A 23178-nucleotide genomic window follows, 5' to 3' on the forward strand; every position below is an offset into this window, starting at 1 on the left:
ACACATCTATGATGACACATATGAACATTCTGCTTTTGAAATATTAACGAGAAGTGTCTTTAGAATATGACATCATAGAAATAATTATTTCCTGGCTTACAAGAGCAAAATGAAACTGAGTGTAAAAGATTAAAGTGATAGAATTGAGGAAAAAAAACCACATAAGAAACATTACAGTAAGAGTTTTTAGACTCTCTGAGGTTTTCAGTCTCAGGTTGCAAAGAGCTTTTTGCCACTTCAATGTAATCTCTATTTTATTCCTTCTGTCTATTTTTTTTCAACTTGTCTTCATTGTTAACTGAGGAGGAGTTGATGCCATGCAATGCAGCACTATGCTGGAAGTACCTGAGTTAGCTCCCAGGGAGCCATTGGGATTGCAGTGTAGCATCACACTTAGATAAAGTGCCTGTGTCTTGACAGTGGAGGACTGTGTAAATGAACTGCTAAGCTCAGACTCATTTGGTCCTTTCATCTTTGTACTGGCACAGCTGTTCTGCTTTTGCTACAGAAGGCAATTCACTTAATTCTTGCTCAGAAATCTATGCATTATTTTTTCAATTCACAGTTTAGGCATATCCTTAAAGACTTAGGATGGGATTTGTCTTATTAAAGTTAAGCTAAAAAGAAGTTTAATATCTTCTTTATAATAGCAGTCAAGACTACTCAAAGAAAAAAAAAACGAACAACCAAAACAAAACAGTGGGATGAGTTCTCAGAATGTGAACACTTCACAGGCAGGGAATCTAGAATTTTGGTTAGGCTAAGAGCTTAGAAGTTAAGATTGCCTCTAAGTAATAAACAGAAGTTGCTTTTGACAGTCATAGACCATTGTCCCACTAGTTTTTCAAAAGCAGAGAATGAGATGCTGAAGATGGCATTTCAGAAGTATGTTCCTAGGTGCTCCTCATCCCTTCTGGGTGACAGGCTGCCAAATGCTTCCTGCGAGTGGCGTAGGAAAGAGCAAGCTAGGCATGAGGAAGTGAATGCACTTAAGCTATAATGCTTTTCAAGGGGAAAAGCATTGCTCTCTGTTGTCCTCTTTTTAGAAAGCTTCTCCACTGAGCAGACGCTACAGATAATATTTCAAACGGTCTTTTGTAAATGAATTGCGTGAGCTGTTAAATAAATAAATAAATAAATAAATGGCAGGGGAACTACTTGAAAACACATTTTAATTTTCTTTTATATTTCACAAAGGGAAAGAAGTAGGTTGTGTTGCCCTAAGAACTGGAAGTGCAGCTGGACTATGGGATGTTCAGAACTGTGAAATAAAGGCAAAATTTTTCTGCAAAAAAGCAGCTGAAAAAATAACTCATCCATTTGCTCCTGGAAAAAATTCTAATTTCAGATGTCCTTTGGGTTGGAATACCAGTAATAGCACTAATTCTTGCTTCAGAGTAAGTGTTATTTTTTACTATAATCCTTCTCATGAGACGAAAGAATTCTTAACCGATAAAAAGTCTAAGCTTCAGAGAGTGACACCTCATTGTATGAATGTAGTGAGCTTTTACACAGAGTGCCTAAGGAAATCACTGCAATGATCTCTGTATCAGTGATACTTAGGGTTATCCGAGTAGCATATTCTTTGATCTGTGTTATAAGTGATAATCTTAATGTAATGTTTGTCCTCATCAGATGAATCGTCACTAGATGAAATTATGGCTTTTGATTTGATCTTTCCTTTCATTGAAGGAGGCAGACGTTCTGGTTTGGGAGCCTTCTTCTTCTCTGCTTTGGGTGGACGTCGTTTTTTAGGTCTTGGACCATTTTCATTTTCTTCATCATCACTCCCCTCATCTGCTTTCTGGGGTCTCCTCCTCTTCTTCTTCTTCCTCTCCCCTTCTTCTTGAAATGTTGTCCTATTTTGATTGTACAAGGCAGTCAGCGGACTTATTTTTATACATTTCAAGTATAGTTTTCTACTTTAAAATTTATTTACAGACTTTTGTGAGAGAAAAAAAGCATAAGAAAACATGGTTTGAAGCCAGAGATTTCTGCAGAGAAATAGGAGGAGATCTTGCTGCTGTTAATAGTGAAGAAGAGCAAAGAGTGATAGAAAACTTAATAACGTAAGTAAAATAAATATGTAATAACCATTTAGTCTTTGAATCCTCTGAAGCACTTATACCTATCTCACTATGACAGACCAGGTATTTCCATCCTTTCAGCTGTTACATACACTTTTATATCATTGGTTTCAAAGTATTGAGTAGTCCTCAAATCCTTCAGTAGGTGTGAGAGCGATTGTTCCATGTAAGCTATGTAGCTAAACACAGCTAATGTATCCTTTTCTTCACAACATATCTTTTCACGTTCTAGAAAGAAACTGCCATCATCTCAGCTTTTCTGGATAGGTTTGCAGTGTTTGGATCCTGATGGTGGGCTGTCCTGGAGTGACAGATCCCCGGTGAGAACTCAACATTCCCCAGTTTCTTTCAGTTCTGACTCTTTTACTGTTAAGGCTATTTTCATGACTGATATGGATGAAAGTTGTATTAGGAATTACCAGGAATGATTGCCTTACCATTGGGTAATCCTAAATCAGTGTTCCTCATACTCATTTGAAAAGAAAAAAAGTTATAAACCACGAGATGAAACCATCAATGCAATGATAAGTTCCATGAAATGCATGAAGTTCCAGTAAGGAGATAAGTATTTAGGTGGTAAGTAGATGAGAATCATCTCTCCAAATTTTATTTGGTGGTGGTGATATATTGCCACATTCCTTTCCCCGCTATTGATTTATAACTTCATTCAGTTCCAAACCAGAGCAAAAAGGTTTAATGTGACTGCTGGAGTCCGCTGAATGCTGTGTAAGATGAGAGCCTTTTTTTTTTTCCTTACAAAATGCTATAGTGTTTTAATAGCCCACATGGGCTGTGCAACCACAGAAAATGAGAGGTTCGAAACTTTGGAGCTACCTCTCTTTTCTTCCAGAGTTCAGCTATTTTCCCTGTTATTGCTTTGATTTTTATTCTTATCTGTTTCTAATGTAGGTGAGTTATATGAAAACAATTTCTTTTTATGACGCTCCATTAGAAAATTGTGGAGCAATCAGCAAAGAGCATTCTGTCTCCTGGATTAACACGCACTGTGAATACAGCCAGGACTGGATTTGTGAAATAAAGAAAGGTAGGCTAAATCTTACTTTAAGATCCCTCTAGAAAACCATTTCTGTTGCAGGTTTTCATATTTTAGGATAGTGTGATGCAAGTTACGTGCTCAAAGAAAATCTGGTTGATTTATAGGATGTCTGTATGTGGAGCAATAGGCCAAAGCATATAAATTCATTCAGAATACAATGCTTCAACTGAAAATTATCAACCTTGTTTTGCCTTATTTTTAAAACTTTATGTTGTATGATAATTTTTGTTTGTTTGTTTTCCAAAATGTTACTACTGCAACTACGAAGAAATAAGGGAAGAATCTGTTAAGGTTTTCTATCGAGTTGCACTTTTTAGAACAGTTACTTTGGTGGCTCTTTTTAGGCTCCTTCATGCAATGTGTGAGGAGCAATGTTCAAAGTGATACCTCGCCATTGCAGACTATTTTGGTGCTTGTTAATTTTTCAGAATAATCTGATTCACATTTATTCGCATTGTCTCAGCTTCTCATGCTTAAAAAGTAGCAGCCACGGATATCTATCTGAAAGAGATGCTGTGCAGATGTCTTTGGTAGTTACTTTGCAATTCTTCAACTCAATTATCAGTACAACTAAGAACTATCTGTAAAAGCGTCAACAGCAGTTGTCTATTTTATTAGTTACTGTTAGTGTATGAATGGCACCAATTACAGTCCAAAGAAATCACCGTCATTAGTCAGTAGTACATAATGTCATAATGAAGCAGTCCTAATACTTTGTGCTTCTGGAACTTACATATTTTTTTTATCTTTTACATCTTTCAGCCAACCATGGAAGTAATTGTTTTTAAAAGGTGGCAAACTTTTTTTTAATTTTTTTTTTTTAACAAAGCTTATATGTTGCACACTTCATTTAATGCAATTACAGATATAGAAATATTATGTTGAACTCCTGTGGGGAAAAAAATAAAGATGGCATTTGTCTTGTATTTTTATAGTTTGGTCTTTCAAGTTTAGATACGTGACTCCAATATTCCACTCAGTGTTATATCTTTTTTTAATTTAAATTTTCTTGATAGTTGGTGGCTTTTCAGTCAAATGTGATTCTTCACAAGGTAATATCACAGAAAAAAAAAGTTTCACCAACAAATGAATAGTAAATATACATGTTGTTATAAGAAGAAATTTGTTTAGAATCTGAATTTCTTGCTCAGATTTGACAACACCTATATGGAATCTCTTATTATTGTGCAAAGTATATCAACATCCAAGTATAGTATTTTCACTCTTTCATTTTATTACAGAAAAGTTATGAAACTTTGATTGTCACTAAGATCATTTCTGCTAACTGAACACCTACGTTGGTTCAACAGTTGGAAAATATTTTACATCTTTTTTTCTCATTTCATTACAGGAACACTCTTGAAGCCAGAACCTGTCAGCCCTTCTGCCAGTAAGCTCCTGTTTATCTCCTCACACTCAAAGGATGCTGTCATGTAACAACAGCAATTTTCACGGTCTGTGCAGAATGCAGACTCTTCTTCTGTGTTGCAGTGTATGAAGTCACAGGAGATGGCTGGATTATAAAGGGGGACAAACAGTATTTTTTCAGCACAGAAAGTACATCTATGGAAAAAGCCAGAACGTTCTGCAGAAAGCACCGTGGAGATCTTGCTATTATTGGAGATAATAATCAAAGAATTTTTTTGTGGAAATATGTAAGAGGAAATTTGATTACATTTTTCTATATACAGCATATATATTCTGCTACATATGCTTGTGAAGTACAGGAGGACATGCTTGTTGCATAATATTAATATATTTTATTAGCATTAATTTCAATATTCAGTGAAAAAAATATATATAACTAAATGTATAAGGAGCAATGAACAGAAATCTACTTTTTAGCCATGTTCTCGGTGGTGTTATACAAAGATTTGAGGCTACTGCAAGGGTAGCTCTGACACACCGCATCATGCTGCTGCCCTAAAAAACTTTTCAGAGAGGTTTAGCCTGGTCCAGGTCAGGGATTGAAGAACTGAAGAATAATCAAGATCCTCATGAATTAATTTTGCTGCAAAATATCTCATCTATTTCCTATTAGAAAACTAGTAAGTAACAGAAAGCACTAACTGAAAGTACTTTTTTTTTTTTTTTTTTCATGTGTTTAGATCTTAAAAAATGGCGAACTGCATTCATATCTCATAGGATTAATCCTGAATGCTGACCAACAGTTTAGGTAGGTAAATGTGCTATATTATGATCCATTAAAAAAAAAAACAGAGCAAAAGTTTTGCACAGCCAGAGTTCCTTCTGGATGTACTCCTGCAAGGACCTCGTAAGCAATTTTGGAGGTTATGTTGAAATGTATGCTCCTGTCGGTCTAACTGCATTGTAAAATCACTGGTTTAAATTATGTTTTAATAGATAATATCCATGCTTCCAATACATAGATAGCATCTATTAAAAATGAAGGTATTTTTGCTTTTTGATTTGTTATGTGTCTCGTTATCTAAAATCTTTTAACCTTGTTTAAATCTAGTTACAGACAGACTCAGCTGTAAATACATAAAAATATATATTTTTAGCATAGTTTTTTTTCCTGAGCTGTTCAATGAACACAGTCTAACAGCTACTATATTACTTTCATGTTTTTCAGATGGATAGATGGAAGTACTTTACACTATGCACCTTGGGCAGAAGGGGAACCCAACTTTGCCTCTGCTCAAGAACACTGTGTGGTCTTAGATAAAAAATATGGTGAGTTGCACTTTTTAAGAAACATATTTTTTTAGTTATTACTCTTCTTTTGTTTATTAAATGTGTCTTTCTAACTGTAAATCTGTGTTGGTTTTTTTGCCAGTAATTTGGGGAAAAATATATGTAAAAAGTATGGTCATTATATCTGATGTTAGTTAAGGGACAATGTTAGCCATAAGAGTGGTATATATGAAATTGACTTTGACTGAGAAAGTGTTACTTTACATTTGCAGGCTTGAGTATAACAAAGCTGTTGGTGAGTTTTATTCAGAGGCAAGGCAGTTGTCATGTCTGCCACATCATATGGGCAGTACTCCTACAGTCACAGCAGGACTAAAGTCCTGCAAGTGATGATAGGATGTAGTGTCCAGCTGAAATACAGTCTGACATTCCTCGGCAGAGTGTTTTCAAAGCTATAGGTATATAGAAATACAAGCTCACTTTTCCAAATTTCAGTCTTTTATGTAATGTCTTATTATCTGTGTTTAAACTTCAGGTTTGTGGAATGATGTTAGCTGTGGTCATTCACATGGCTTTATCTGTGAGAGACATGGGAGTTTTGTGAATGCCACATTTTCTCCAGCAGTAACTTCACCTCCAGGAGGATGTCCTGAAGACTGGCTTTTATTTAAAAATCAGGTTTGGTAGTGTGCACCTATACGCAGTGATATCAGACCTTGGGGAATGTACCTATAGCTATACAATGGGACCTTTTATCTCCCAGACACCTTTTGACAGTGATTTTTCTGAAGTCATATTTAAAATTTAACCAGTTAGCTAATTCTTAAAAAATGATAACATTTATAGTCATATATGTTTTTATTATTTTTCAGAAGAGTGGTCATCTAAACTATCATGGAATAAATCTTAATAGTATGTACTTAAAAAAGATGGAACTTAATTCAGCTGACAGAGTCAACATTAGTTGTACAGTCAGTCATTTGAGAGGGAATTAATCAGAAATAATGCTCAATTAGAACATCTTACATGTCAAAAATACTTCTCAAAAAGTTCACGTGATTTCAAATGGAATCCTGGGCTTGGCTTTTTATGTATTTATTGGCAGCACTTCTTTGTCTGATGATGGAGTATGGCTTTTCCAGCACAGCTAGTTAACACATAAGGTTCTGTGAATTATAAATGGTTGCTTGGATTTTGTTCTGCCATTCACAGTTCCTTCCAGAAAGTTAGGGAATACATTTTAAAGTTATGAAAAGTTCTGCCTTGGTTCTACAGCTAAGTCCCTGCCAGCTCTTTTCTGGTCCGATGGGGTTATTCTCTACTTTAACAGGTGTCATGCATGCCTAAATTCCTTTCGCTGTCACTCTCTGATGACCTAAATTATTTTTCCCTAGTGTTACAAATTTTTTGGTTCTCAATTTCAATATTGGTATACTGCAAATACAGATTGTATCAACCTTGGAGGACATCTGGCTACCATACAAAATGAACAAGTACAAGGTATAGTACAGCGGCCCTTTAGATAATAGCACTTGTTCTGTAAACATTGTTCATTTCCTGAAAATAAACACAGCAAGATGAGACAGTATGTAGATATATTTATTTTATAATACGTATACTCAATATGGGTTATATGGTCATGGCATAAAACATTTCTGGAAAAACTGGAGCTATCTGTTTCATGCTAGTTATACTAAGGCTTGCTTGCTCTATCATTCCATGCAAGCTGCTTTACATTTTTCATAGAATTTGAATTGGCATAGAATAGTAAATTCCAACCTGGTCCTTGTAGAGTTTGACAGAGGGAACGAAGAAGAACCCATGGTCTACTTTTGCCATAAATAGAAATGACTATATTATTAGACCTCTCAAATGACTAAATTCTGCAAAGTAATTCAGGAATACATTGTTAAATACACATTTCCACCTGGACTATATTTTTAGGCTTCTATTTGTAGATCCATCAATCAACTCATCCTGAAGGTTGAAATAAATGAATTTGTATGACAAATGGTCAGGTGGCTTTTCTTCTGTATTACCTTATTTCTGATCTTTTCTTATAATTCCTAGTGCTTTCGTTCATTGAGATGTTTCATGGTCAAAGGCTTGGTAAAATTCTGACATAATAAACTTGACAGAATTGGGTACATTCCTGATTAAAAGCTAATTGGAATATATGTACAAGATTTTAATAAAGCAAGCAAAATAATTACAGATTTTTTTATTACCTGATGTCTTGATTGGTGTTTTGACTGATTACATGACATGTTCAGTTTCTTCTCAATTGTGTTTTTTTTCCCCTAGCTTTTCTCACTTACCATTTGAAGGATGTTTTATACAATCCCTGGATTGGCTTGAATGATATAATTAGTGAACTCAACTTTGTTTGGGCTGATGGAAGTGCTGTTTCCTATACAAACTGGGCTCCAGATTCCCCAAAACTTTATGAACCCGTTTTGTTTGACAGCCTCCATCCAGAAGATGGCGGCAATCGAATGGAGGTAAATACTGCTCAGAGTTTACCGTAAGATTAAATGTGGAGAACAGCATCACTTCAATTAAACATCTCAGTTTGCCTCAGCTTTTCCCCAACTTACTCAATTATCTATAACCTGGGATGACCATTACAGTGCCTTAATGTTTGAATATACTAACTAACACATAGCACAAGAGAATGTTATTGTTGCAAATTTGCCTAAGAATTTGGGAATATTCTGGGACAGATTGACTGAATGAAGTTTTCATACTAATTTACTCTCTGTTTTGGAGAAAATGCAAGTATAGCAGTCAAATTTTAGAAGCTAGCATACTGGAAACAATTTCACATGTTTGCTAAATTAAATCATGCTGGAAAATGAAGGAAGAGAGCATGCAACAGTTGAATTTTTTTCTACTTCTTTAAAATTGTAACTAAACGACTAAAGGAGGATAAATGCCAACTGCTTTCCAAACCAACAAAACACTTTTCACTACCAGGTCTGAAATAAAATGCCATAATGTTGTAAATACAATAGCCTTCCACATGTGCAAACCACTTTCTCCCGTTTATTTCCCTATCTTTTCAGAACTTACCCTTCATTTTCAGTGTGACTACTCTACGTGCTGTCCAACCTCCCCTCATTTTGTATCTCCCTCCCCCAAAGAAGCCAGAGAGCTAGCTTAAATTTCACCTCAATTAATTCATTGGGCTTTTGCCCATTTTGATCTTGTCCCTGTTTGAGGTGTGTAGGAAGACAAACAGCACAACACTTGACTCAAGCAGAGCTGTAGTGAAAACAAAACAAAAACCAGAAAGCAGAAAGGTACATTCTAATTCTCTCCTTTGCCTTGAACATACTATCACTCTCTGAGAATCCTTACCTTCAACTCCCTAGGACAGTGGTCACAGCCCCAAATGTGTCTTGGAGTTCAAGAAACATTTGGACAATGCTCTCATACCTAGGGTTAGGATTTGGAGTGGTCCTGTGTGGAACTCGAATTAGTATGATCCTTCTGGTTCTCTTCCAGGGTCTCTTCTCAGGATATTCTATTATACCATGATTTTCAAAGGAGTGAAATATCACTGAAAAATTGCTCTACCATTAGAAGCAATTGCCCATCTGCTCTACTCCTATTTCATTATCATCTTCTTCAGAGTAAGCTTTGTAGAGCTAACCACCACAGAGGAGGCCTGAGATGAGAGAAAAAGAAAAGAGGAAGGTGTTTCTTGAGTTGTAATATGAGCCCCAGAACTAAAACAAACAAACAAAAAAAAGGCATGAAACTTCCCATAGCTATTTTACTTATTTTTATAACTTCTAATACTAAACTAATATTAATGTACTGACTGTCATATTCCTTCCCTTTCTCCAACAGTATGACTGTGTTTCTCTGAAGAGAGATTATACTGATATAGGAAAATGGAGTGATGAGTCATGTTATAAATCCAGTGGATATATATGCCAGAAGAACAGCGGTGAGTTCTGTATCACTAATCCTGGAATTCATAATGACAAAATTAAAATCACTTTTTAACATAATTTAGATCACACTTATCTTTTCATAGTTGGTTAGTTATAGACAAAAGATCAGTAAAACTTAAGAGACCATCTTGCAATGCAATGTTACTTGGAAATGTTTTGGAGAAAAGAATTTATAAAAGCAAAATGTTTGGGTTTTTTTTAATAGTTTAATTAAATAACTAAAAATCTTAAGCATTTTATTTACAGAAGTTCATAATAATCTAGAAATTATCCTAATTGGTAAGTAAATTTTACATTTCTCCAAATAAACTTGACAGACAGAGTTGTGAAGATACTAAGCCACAAAGAGAATATTGAAAGTGTGCAGAGTATGTGTGCTATTTCTGACTCCCTGCTATGTAAAATTCAGTGAATTTACTGATTTGAAGTCCCTAGTGGCTGAAAATGTAATTACTTAATCTGGAAATTGCACTGTTATTTTGAAGCTATCTGTTACTTATTAAAAAATGAATGAGAAGATATTCCATTCAAATTATCACAGAATCACAGAATGGTCAGGGTTGGATGGGACCTCAAGGATCATGAATCTCCAACCTCCCTCCCACACGCAGGGCCACCAACCTCCACATTTAATACTAGACGAGGCTGCCCAGGGACCCATCCAGTCTGACCTTGAACACCTCCAATGACAGGGCATCCACAACCTCTCTGGGCAGCCTGTTCCAGCACCTCACCACTCTCTCTGTACAGAATTTCCCCCTGACATCCAACCTATATCTTCCCTCCCTCAACTTCAAACCATTTTCCCTCGTCCTGCAGTTATCTACTCTTTCAAAGAGTTGACTCTCCTCCTGTTTGTAGGCTCCCTTTAGGTACTGAAAGGCTGCAGTGAGGTCATCCCACAGCCTTCTTTTCTCCAGGCTGAACAAGTGCAGCTCCCTCAACCTGTCTTATTAGCACCTAAAAAAGAATCAAAAAAAAATTAGAAATCTTTTAGTACGTCTGTAAATAATAGTGATGTTATTCAGTTGCTCAAGCCAAACGTGTGTCCTGCAGATTTGTGTTCTTCTGTTTGGCATTGTTATTTTTATTCCCACAGACCCTAAACTCTACACGTCATCAGCAACACTGTTGGACTTCGCTTTTGACCATTCTGATGGCATTAGCTACTCTTTCACCCTTTCCAAAATGAATTGGGAGGAAGCACAACAATCCTGCAAGAGCAATTCCTCAGAACTTGCTAGCATTTTAGACCCATATAGCCAGTCACTACTGTTCTTAATTGCACAGGAATATGGGCAGCCTATGTGGATTGGTCTTAACAGCTACATGGTAAGAACACGTGCATTACAGACAGATAAGCTTGCAGGTTCTGGTCTTACTGAATGCTCTCATCTTGAAATCTATAGCAATTTCTGAAAGCGTATTGCTTAAAGCAACACATTATGTCAGTGCATTACCTATCTGTTATGTTGTTCATCAAAAAGGACTCATACAGAGGAGATTCTAATTAACTAAGAACTCTAAGGTGCTTTAGCACAAGGAAATACTCCTGCAAGCCAGTACTTAACAACGTTATGCATGGTTTGGAGCCATTAAAGGGTCTAAGTGATAAACTGTGAAATCTCCCCCATCATAAACTTATTTTAATCTAATATGTATACCAGAAATGATATGCAAGGGTACACCCTGCCCTCCTCTCCTGTTTTTATCTACTTCAGACATTTGTGACTAGTTGTATATCAGAAATCTATGAATGATGATTTTTTTTATGTATGTGTTTACGTTCCAAAATAATTATCTTAGACAAAAACTATTTATGGTTAGCAGTAGAAAAATATATTCCTGAAAAGAACGAAGGGCAAAAATTGCATAAAGGAATCTGTAGTCTATATAACACGGTAATTGCACATATTGAGCAATGAAAGTATTCTTCCTGGTGTAATTTCTCTCCTTTAAAAATTTAGAATATTATGGGGGAAAAAAAAATAATCTCTGTCTTTGAGATGTATGTACCAACTGTAAGAGGTAGGAGGGTGAACATTTGGATGGTAGGTGTGTTTTGACATGGTACACTCTTCCACATGAATCACAGTCACGATACCACAACCAAAGTGATAGCAATAAGCATTGCTTATTAAGAACACATCCACCCACAACATGCAGACTTTTTGGGTGGAGATACCAACTTTGTCTTACCTAATTCTCAGTTTTTCTGTCTTCACTCATGTTTCCCTCCTTTTTTTTTTTTTTTTTTTTCATATTTCGCCATTCCATATCCCCATACTCAAAAAATATTCTGAATTACTGGTAGATACTTTTTGGATGACTGAAAGAAAATTACTCTGCAGTCATATCTGTGCGTAACAGACACTGCACATCTTGTTGCAGTTTAGCAAGCACAAAAAAGTGGCAATTGTAAGCATTTGAATCCATACTGGTTACATGAGAGTCCTCTAAGGACCCTATGTAGTAGGTTTATGACTCTCAGCATCCCTGAAATTACTGCATGCATTTTACTTCCAGACCGGGGGCAAGTATCATTGGATTGACAGATGGAGATTAGTTTACAGCAAGTGGTCCAGCAGGGAACCAAAACAGACATTAGCATGTGTCTACTTAGATACTGATGGAACCTGGAAGACAGCTTCATGCGAGGAGAAACTCTTTTCCATCTGTAAGAAGTCAGATGGTAAGTGATTTAATATGTTTTAGATAAAGGGTGTGAGGATCTACCAACTGTGCTAGTATAATAAAGCACCTTGTCTTATGCACTAGTATATCAGAATACATAAGCAGCTAACTAACACATTGTGGTGGAAATGCTAAGTAATGTCCTGAAACAGTGATTGAGCATCTGGTGGGAAGGCAGGGCCAGCCCTGAGGAGCTCCGGTATTTGGAATGCACCTGAGTAACTGGAAGGGATGCAGCCAGGATCCACCCCTTCCCAGACCTCATTTAAGGGTTGGCAGTGGAGGTGAGGGCATCTCTTGCCAGAAATCCCTGCCTAACTGAGGCCTTCCAATGGTAAGCAGCTCTTTTTTCCTTCATTTCTGCATCTGTTTGGGCTCATTATCATTTGTTATAGCCAAAGAATTTGCCACCCTGCTGTTATCATCCCATTACAGCATTACACACATTAAGTGTTGTTGGGAATTCTTCCTGGAAGTAAATAAAATTCATAATAGTCATTACCAGAACCCTAAGAAATCAAGACATCGATTACTTAGCTACTCAGAAACTTCATTCATGAAGTTCTGTACACAGTTTGGGGTATCAGAAATTGAAAAGACTGCTATTCAAATAGGATATTCAGATTACTAGAAAACAAGAATTAATAAAGGAAGATTATAATTGAGATTGTGCAAATGACTAAGAAACAGAATGCTAAGAGAAATGGATTAATTAATTAAAAAATGGTGGAAATAATTCATCTAAACAGATGATCAAATTTAAATATTGCAAACCAACCCTAAAGAAATTGAATTTAATTATTCTTTTATCTGATATGATATGGAAAATGAGTAATAGACAGAAATACAGGAAGAAAAACTTGATTTTTAACGAATCCAAAGCCTTTACCAAACACAGGAGAAAATACAGAAAACACAAATTAAAGACAGGTCAGAGAATTTCTATTACTGGAAGAATTGCTAAGAATAGCAATGACAAACATCTGTTCCAAATGATGTAATTATATATCAACTTGTCACCTGTGAGCACAAGGACAAAGTATAACCCACTGAAGAACCTTCTAATTTTATGGTTCAGCAAAATATTCTTGTTTTCTTCAATATTATGGAAGATATTGAACTATTAGAAAATGTGATTTGGCATGCAATTTTACATCTCATGATGCTGTAATTTGACAAAATAAAATCCTTGGAGTTTATATATAATATCCTTTTCTACTTCAATATTATGGAAATCTAATTTGAGAGTTGAATGTTCCTTAACGAGGGGAGAAGTGGACTGTGGAAGACTCACAGGAAGAAAATGCAATTTGGCAGAGCATTTAATTTTCTTTCCATCTGCATTTATCTTCTCATCCAAAATCTTCCTAATGTATCGATCACTATGGAATTTATTTAGGATGCAGTTTAATAAAAAACTCTGCAAGCTGTGTTAAGTTATAACCCTTTCATTCACAACTACAGTTTCTGGTACAAGGTTTTGATCCTGTCAAAAACTGATGCTGAAGTCAGAAACCATTTTTAAAATAAGTTTTAAATAGTCAGGCAGATATTTATGCTAGAAAACCAGTTGGATATTTTATTGACTTATTCATGACAAAAATCATAATTACAGATAATTCACAATTCTTACAGCCTAGTGTATCTATCTTGACAAATAAAAGAAGTGAAGTAAGTTCTCAAACAAAGCTGTACTCAAGCTCTTATTAGAACATGTTTCAGTTCTCTGACGACAAACCTAATACAGGTTTTTTCATCTTGTCTTATATAAGTATAATGGGAAAAAAAAAAATTAAAACTTCCAATACCTATTTCTTATTAGTAATGGCCCCTACTGAGCCCCCTCAGCTTCCTGGAAAATGCCCTGAATCAAAAGGACACAAGTCTTGGATACCTTTCCATGGTCACTGCTACTACTTTGAGGCTGTCAGGAAAAAAAGCTGGTCTCAAGCTCATCAGGAGTGTGCCCGACTAGGTGAGTTGTTGTGTTTTAGAAAGACTGAAGATGCAGTGAAATTCATAAAATAATGGGTGATATTGATATTAATGCCTTATATTACTTCAGAACTTCAAATGATGCTTTTAGATTGCTTTTTGAGGAAAACGAGATTCAGGACATTTCATAATATACTTGATATCTCAATTACCAGGAGAAACATTATCTAAAAAAAAACCCAAAAAACAAAAAACAAGTTCCTACTAGTTCTATGGAAATCGGTAATTGGAGAAAAAAGAAAAACTCTTTTAGTTCACAACATGAACTAGAACACTTGTAGGAAAGGTTTTTTCGTTTGTTTGCGTTTTTGATGTTGTTGTTAGTACCAAGGCACTGTTTAATCTGAATGTCTGGACCATAAATGAGATTGAGGAGTCACCTGGCTTCCATGAATCAGTAAAACACACTCTGTCCTGCTCTGGAAGCACTTCAAGCTGTCAGCTGTAGTGTGGGGAAAAGAAGTCTATGTGGATTAGGGTCAATGTTTTATTCCACGTCTCAGATTTCTCTTTACTTTTAACTGAGCATTACTGTGAAACAGCTTACATTTTAGTGTAAGTAAGAATAGGAGACACCCTATGCATCGATGTTGTATTTCTGAGTGGTACTCTTTTTAATTGCAAGTAACCTAGTAGCAAGAAGGAAAAATTGCATTTGAACATTTGTGCATGCTGTAGGTTCCTACACTTCTGCAGCACATACAACCCATGGCAAAATCAGATAGGTGATTTCCTGGTTTCATAACACGTGTGAATTGGTACTGCTGGGGATTTGGAAAATATAATAACTTCTGGATGCTGAATCATAGAATCATCAAGGTTTGAAAAGATCTCCAAGATAATCTAGTCCAACTGCGCACCTTCACAATTCAAGTACTGCTAAAAATGCTGCCCAGCCACTGGCAAGTGACAGAGCTGTAGTGACAGGATGCATGGTGCTGAAAACATCCCACATATCACTTTCAGCCTACCTGCAGTCTGGAGTGTGGCTGGATCTATCCAAAAGCGTTGAAAGAGAGCAATTTGTCTTCTCTAAATTGCAGAAGACTAAACAAAAAATCCCTGTCTTCTTACTGACTTGTAGCCACACAGATCACTCATGCTCAATATACAATATAGTATTACAATAACCATAACAAGACTTGTGAATGCTACTTGAATCAGTAATATTTTTCAAGTGTTTTGCTACTTAACCTGTAAAAAAAGGAGACATGATGTATGCATTAATGCTTTTCAGCTGCTGACTTGGTATCTGTAGGAGACTATACTGAAGCAAACTTTCTGGCAGAAACCATTAAGATACTTCATGGAAAATCTCCAAACTTTTGGATAGGGCTAAAGAGAGATGACAGAGGTAATATCTTCATTTTTTAATCATGTATTATCATATAATACAGAATTATTATACATTGTTAAGAAGAAAGCAAAAATCCATATTAGAAAACTACATAAAAATCAAATATGTTTTTTTCAACACATGTTTACGTACACTTAGAACTCTAACAGAAACAATTATCCATGTTAAAATTTGCTGTTTTCCCTATCACAACCTGTTCTATGTCATTGTTTTATACATATACACTTATTTTAAATATCAGAACAATGGATATGGACAGACAAGTCAGAATTGGATTTTGTCAACTGGCAAATTGGGGAGCCTATGAACAGAATGCATAAAGACTGTGGAGAAGTATGTGCATTGACTGGGTTCTGGAACACCAACGTCTGTTCTTTCAGAAAAGGATATATCTGTAAAAAAGCAAAAAGTAAGTAGCACTTCTAACATATTGAGGCTAATAATGTCTCAAAATGTATTTAAATTATACCTTGTAAAACATGTAAAAACATAAAATATTACAAACTTGTGTGTAAAATCAGCAAACAACAATAGCAGCACTCTGTTGCCAAAATACTGAGGCCTCAGGGACAGCAGGATATTCCACGTGGATACTGACTGCCTCCTCATAAGGCTGCAGCTCCAAGTCCTGTAAAACTGCCATCAGCAGCTCCATGCAGCTCTCAAGAATACTTCAGATATCTATGTTTAACCGAAAGAACGAAGACTTCTCATTTTTTAATAAAAAGACAGTTTTTCTTAGATCCTTCCATCAAATATCACACCATCTAAGTTCAAAAGCAGCAATTCTTATTTCATTTCAATAGAGTATTTTCTCAAAAAATCTTGTTCTGTTGAATTGTGAAGCAAACTCTGTCTGACTCTGGATTTGATGATTACTTTCCTTTGAGCTGATGATTTGAGGACTAAGAGTGACATGGGAATCTATGTTATCAATCTTTAGCGTTGTAAAGTCACATTTAATAAAATGCTGATTGCCTCTTGATGCGAAAATGATCACCTGCTAGAAAATTCAAAGATTTAATAGCTGAATGACACAATGAAAGTGGTAAATAACAAGACCATTTCTGTTCACCTTTCACTTACCTGATAAGTTTAGGAAGTGCAATTACAGTAGGGATTACATCCAGAGGGAATAGCTTTCTCCAGCAGAAAGAGGCTAAACTCACAGATCATATTCAACTCAATGTCCTCATTATACGTTTCTAACTTACAAGATCTCCATTCATGAAATGTTTCAGCTTCTGAAAATGCTTAAAAAAGAATACAGATTGTGTGGGCAGTTTCTCAGAAATAAACACATTTGAAAATCCATTTGGAAGTAACAGAAATTTGGCTATAATCTCATTTCTTGTTGGCTAGTATCAGATCAGTAGAATGCTGTGATATTTCTTCTAGAGTTTGCATGTGCTTAGTTCTATCTCCCTGAGAGGGCAGGTGGGTTTGGGGCGAATTCTCAGGAACATCTTGTCTTAGGAATTTTACATTTCTTCCCTTTTTTTGAGCATTCAGAATAAATGTTTTCTTTTCCTTTTGAAAGCTGCAGAAAAGACAGAGATGTCACCAGAAAATATGGGTAAGCAGACTTACTTTTCAGTGAGAGATATTCAAATGCAACATGAAAATAATAATACAGTTTCTAAATACTAATTTTGAGAGTACTTAAAAATTAAAGTTCCATAAACTTAATCCATATCTAGGGGCAGGAAATACAGGTAATTCTAAATTAAACTCTTTTTTGGTCAAACTTTTCTAATTGTAACTTATTTAGTTGTGTGAATGAAGAAACCCAATGTGTTGAATGGAAAATCTACCTGTGTATTCCATTTTATTGACTTTTTGTTAAAGAAATGTTGTTTATGATTGGATTCTGAAACCTCTTAAGATTGAAAGTGCTGATTCGATGATTCGATTTCACCAATTTACAGGACAGAAAATGGAGACAGTGCTTTCTACTGGCATCATATGGCTGTTTGTTTTATTAGCCCTTTTTATAGTTGGAGCTGTAAGTGCAGTTTACTTCTACTTGAGGAACAAGGGACGAAACCAAGTAAGTATTTCAGCCAGAATGAGTGGATCAGAAGCAGCAGTGGATATCCAAGGAAATGATGCATATACCAACAAGTAGTCTGACAAAATACCCATAAGTTCCAAAAAAACAAAAACCAATCTATGCAACTGTTAGTCAGATCTCATGGCAGCTTCGTATTTTTCTACTCAAATAATAGTCTTATCCGTTCACAGATATGTTATGTAAACATGCGCGCACACACACAGATATGTTCTCCAAAATGTTTCAATTTGTTGTATAGTATGAAGAGTACACCTGTTTTTCACATAAATGAGTGTGGCTGAGAAGAGTCAGGTCAAGCCTATGATGTTTATTATGTGAAATCGTTTATTTAACTCATTTTTCTTTTTGTTTTTGCATACGAAGGAAATAATTACTCCTATCTTTTCATAATTTTTCCTGTTGTACTGCTTTGGTGTTATTTAGACTATGAAGGGAAGAAATGCTGCTTATTGCAGAATTGCAGCTTCACAGTTTGTTACAGTATCTTTTCATTAATGTAAAACCTACTATCATACTTGTCTCTGTGAGTTACATACCGTCTCCTTACAAATAAGTAAATACATAGATGAAAAGTAATTGAAAAGATTCCTGTAGAAAGATTCCTGGTCTAATTGAAAAGATTCCCGATCAGAACTTTGGGAACAATTGTGTAATTTTCTATGACCTTGCACTTTTGTATTATTTTGTAAGTATTAAATTTTTCCACAAGGTTCAAATTAATACAACAAGAGATGATCTTTCTATTGGGTTTTACTTAAGTAATTATGCTTTCAGAATGCAATATTGATGCCTCTTTTAAAAAAAATCTACGCAGGTGTGATAAATACCTACATTATATTGCATAAGGTTATCTCATAATTCATTAACATTCCAGTTTAGAGGAATAAAATCACTTCTATGCTTTTTGAAACAAAATTCTTCCATTCCTATTGTAATTTCATTTGTTAATGTACTCCATTAGATTCCCTTTCAGAGATTTTTCAGCTGTACGCAGTAGCAGTGTTTTCTTCCAGGCAGTCAATCATTCTGCATGTTTCTCATCCCCACTGAGTTATGGAAACATCTTGTTCCAAGCAAGTAGGGCACCTGGCAAACAGAAGGACTCAGGAAAAGAAATGTATGAAGAAGCTAGAGCAAAGGAGCTTCTACCAAGCATCTGTAAGGAGAAACAGATGCTCTCTCAGAACTATCTGTAAGAACTGTAGTCAGGATTTCCTATGGTTAAGATGACTGACAAAAATGTTAAAATTCTTATTTAAGCAGAGTAAGTTGTACATGCGGAATAGGTTTATGCACCAGGATATACATGTTTGTGTCTGACTGGCTTGAGAACATATTTATATTATCCTTATAATTGACCTTTTCTCTAGATAGCTAGTAAGCAATAAAGTAAAAATATTATTGTTAGCGACTTAGAATGGAAGTAGCTCCTTGCTTCAGTTGTTTTATCAAGGCATCACATATTTGGTATCAGATGTTTTTGCCTGAGCTTTCATTTCTTCTCTTACACTCCTTTGTTGGATGGACATGCCTTATTCTACAGCTTTGGCTGAGTTTGTAGGGAATCTGTGAGATATTGAGGGACATACCTAGATTGTAAGAGGTTTTCCCTTTCTAGTATGTCTGTGTGACTGTACTTAATGAAGAGATGTGGTAAAAACACCCACCACCAAAAACTGCAGATTATTTAGAGAGATAAAAATGCAGTGAATCAAAAGCAAATTCTGTAATTAATGCCCTTTGAATACCTAGGGAAGCCCTGAAATAAAAACACATAACAAAAAATTCCTAAATTGATACAGTAAATCCTAATCCCATTGCTCCTGTGATGAAAAAGAAGTCACATTTATTCTCAAGAGGAAATAGGAAATAATTGAGGACTTTGGATAAAAATGGAAGGAGAAAAACACCACCTGTTTCCCACTGAGAAGACTAAAGATTAAATTGTTTCCGGATACGTGCTACAGAAATCTGGGGATAAACAGCTATACTTGTCTTTTCTGGATGAGCAAAGAGTGAAAGTGCTTTTCCTGTTCTATACTTAAAAGCAATTCAGCTCATGTTAGATAGGTAGTCATCATTACTGGCAGCATGGAACAGCATTGCCACAGTAAGGACGGCTTATTCATTCAAGCAAGAACAGTCACTGGGACAGGAATCTGTGTTTCAGGAATACTCCAATTCCTCTACACGTCTTTTTTGATCTATTTATTGTTTGAACTGGCACCTTACTGAACATCTCATACATAGTTCAGACACAAAAGATTACTGCACGCTTGGTTAAATTACGTAGGTTCACTCCTACCAGTGCATTATGCATTATCTCACTGTCCAAGACAGATGTCTGCCTGCTTCTCTTCAAAAAGACCTGTATATGCTAATCCACTCTCAGTTCAGTGCCTGGAACATGAAAAGATATTGCTTATTATGAATATCTCAGTTAAAATTAGCCTTATCATGGGGAAGAGAAGACATACTGCCCCTGCTGTTAAACATAAGTGTTTATACTGGAGCGTGTGTGTGTGTGCACATATAACTGCTCACCTTGCTTTTATAAATAATTCTTGGTTTTCCTTACCAGTTTTTGAAGGATATCTTCTCTAGAAGTACGCTGTGATCAATCTGTGGCAGGAAAATATCACTCAGCAATGGAAATAGAGAACCCTTAATATTCTTGCAGCCCAAGGAAAACTTTTATTTTGTAACTCTGGCTGCAGAAAAGCTGAAATTATATAGTGTTCAAAATATTGGAGTAAAAATAGGGAGATGTATGAAATTAGAACTCAATCATTGTCTCAGAACTACAGTGGCAACTTTCTGAGAGTCAGTCTTATCAGTTTCCCGTGCTAGTTTGGCTTTACATCTATTGGAACATTTTCTTATAACTACTGCTAGATACTGATTGATTAAACTGTTGATAGAATGGTAAATTTTAGTGTATAAAATGCTACCCAGAGTAGCATTGCAGGACGTTGTTGGTTTTATTGGTAAAATAATGAGAAGGGAGGAGTGGTGCCAAATAGTGAACGCTGAAGAAGAAAGGATGGTATTGTAAATAAGGGAGAAGGAATGGTGACTCAGAAACAGCAGCATGTAGTCTGCTTGAGACTTATCACACTGCCTGTAAGTTTTGAAGTTAGAATCAAATGAACATACAACTGCTGTAATGACATCAGTAAAACGAATCATAGGCGACTCTGATCCCGGTATGCTTAAGCTCACAGAATAAACAGGAATTGCAGAAACATTTTTTTTTTCTCACTGTACAACAGCTAAAAATATTTAGGATTTTTAAGAACTGATATTCCTTCACAAACAGTTGTTACTACACATTTTAAATAAGCTTCCCCTTGTTCCCTACTTCTCCACCCAAAACAAATTTTTATAGGGAGGAAAAAATTTAGCAATTCAAGACTTTTATACGGTATTAAAGATGATCATAACGTTCCTTTCTGGAAAACAGGAAGTTGTCTGAGACATGCTGCAGCTGCTGCAGTCCTGACTGCTTTAACATAAGACAAAAACATGCCCACAAAAGAAGAATACAGAAGATGGAGTATACAAACATTACTGCATGTAATTACTACAGCTACTCCAGTTATACCATCCAGCAATTTAAATCTTTGTTTCTGCTTTCCTTACAAGAATGTTGTAAAGGTGTTGTCTTGATTCATTCAAGCAGATTTCTTTTAAAACAAGTTGATCGTTTCAACATTTGGAAAGAGAAGAAATATGATAAGGAAGAAGAAAAGGCACAAGAGGAAGAAGATGGTATTAAGAGCAGTAATTTCACTTTCCCAGTTACATTCAGCTGAGAGCAGTGGAGACAGGTGCACTCATACCTTGCAAGAGATAGACACACAGTGAATCACAAGTCTTTGGAGATTGTAAATACAGCACCAAGGATGCCGGGATGATGAAATTTAGCTCTCTCCTGCTTGGTATGTTTCAAACAGAAGACCATAAAATGAGTGATCAAACAATTCATCTTGTTATTTTTTTTTCACCAATTATGCCTGCAATAATTTTAATTAATTCTTTTTTATTCTGCTACCTGTTTGTTTACAGTTATTGTCAGGAAGCATCAGTGGAACAATTATCTTTGCTGATCTGTATAAACTGCTGTATATACCAGGCTGAATCAATGAAATCAATTCGTAAAATGCAAGTTAGTTTATTACAATTCTTAAAAAAAAAAAAATAATAATAATCCTTTTGCACATTTTAAACAGTGTTCATTATCTTAATGCCAGGTTAGAAGATCACTATTTTTGGTGAACAAGCAGATAAACTCTTGTAAGAAATTTTCAATTCTTCTGCTAAATCTGGACAGAAATTATTTTTAATTTATGTAGCCTCATTAGTCTGTACAGTATTATAGCTCTAGCTGTAGATAAATCATAAAGAATGGCCATCAGGGAGTGTATTTTCAGCACACAGAAAGCACCCTGATTTGTTTGTGCCTCGAAGACTTCCACTGGCAGCCCACAGAGGCTGCGAAGCCTCCAGGCTGGGAGATACTCAGAGCTCATGTGGATGCAGTCCAGCCCACGATTCTATAGATGTTAGGAGGAAATTCTTTACATCGAAGAGGTGAGGCACTGGTACCGCTGCCCAGAGGTGCGGATGCCCCATCTCTGGAGGCACTCACGACGAGTTTCGATGGGGTCCTGGGCAGCCTGAGGCACGGGTGGGGGAGCTGGGTGGGCTTTAAGGTCCTTACAACCCACGCCATTTGGTGATACAATTCCACGATATCAGAAGCCTGCTTGGCACCAGGGGTGGGCAGATGGCGCCCGTGCCAGCAGATCAAGAGGCAGAACGCCCGAGCAAGGGCAGGACCCGGACAGCGGCCCGACTCGTGGCGGCGCCGCGCCACCGGCTTCCCGGCCGAGATGGCGGCCGCGCTGAGCGCCATGTTCCGCGGCAGCCGGCGGCGACACCTAGCGAGCGAGCGACAGGCTGCGGGCTCGGAGCGAGCCCAACTTGGGCTCTCAACTTTGTTTTCGCTGCAGTAAACGCTGACAGAAACGTCGAGGACACCTGTGGCGTGGAAGCGGACTTCCTTCTCTGCCAGGAAACGGCCTGAGCTATCCAGCACTCGCTGCCCAGTCGGGCTGCGCTGCGGCGGGGCGGGGCGCGGTGCGCTCAGCACGGCCTGCGTGCGGTCGTGAGCATCGCTGCACAGCCTTGGGGCACGTAAATGAACTGCAGGGAGACAAGATGAAAGGAGAACTGATTCCGATTTCATAATTAACTTTTTAGCTGGTGAGTGAGATAATGTGCTGGTCATC

At 36.5% G+C, this 23178-nt stretch overlaps 1 protein-coding gene across 12 annotated transcripts in view; it reads left to right on the forward strand.

Moving 5' to 3' along the window:
• The window catches only part of LOC116243275 (macrophage mannose receptor 1-like), a 41633-nt gene that overhangs the window by 13895 nt on the left and 4560 nt on the right, over positions 1 to 23178 (forward strand). For 4 of the 12 annotated variants that reach the window (XM_090142888.1, XM_090142894.1, XM_090142891.1 and 1 more), the window contains 19 exons: positions 1198 to 1397; positions 1942 to 2069; positions 2320 to 2407; positions 2997 to 3132; positions 4496 to 4534; positions 4636 to 4799; positions 5253 to 5320; positions 5741 to 5841; positions 6338 to 6480; positions 7197 to 7302; positions 8107 to 8303; positions 9658 to 9757; positions 10864 to 11096; positions 12291 to 12456; positions 14281 to 14433; positions 15691 to 15807; positions 16052 to 16219; positions 17351 to 17386; positions 17739 to 23152. In XM_090142888.1, the coding sequence (XP_089999014.1) occupies positions 1198 to 1397; positions 1942 to 2069; positions 2320 to 2407; positions 2997 to 3132; positions 4496 to 4534; positions 4636 to 4799; positions 5253 to 5320; positions 5741 to 5841; positions 6338 to 6480; positions 7197 to 7302; positions 8107 to 8303; positions 9658 to 9757; positions 10864 to 11096; positions 12291 to 12456; positions 14281 to 14433; positions 15691 to 15807; positions 16052 to 16219; positions 17351 to 17386; positions 17739 to 17938 (2543 nt within the window). In that variant the 3' untranslated portion in view covers positions 17939 to 23152. The other 8 variants (XM_090142889.1, XM_090142890.1, XM_090142892.1 and 5 more) reach the window with 8 other exon arrangements.

Source organism: Phasianus colchicus, chromosome 6, assembly GCF_987193195.1.
Source record: "Phasianus colchicus chromosome 6, bPhaCol1.hap1.1, whole genome shotgun sequence".
Lineage (NCBI taxonomy): Eukaryota > Metazoa > Chordata > Aves > Galliformes > Phasianidae > Phasianus > Phasianus colchicus.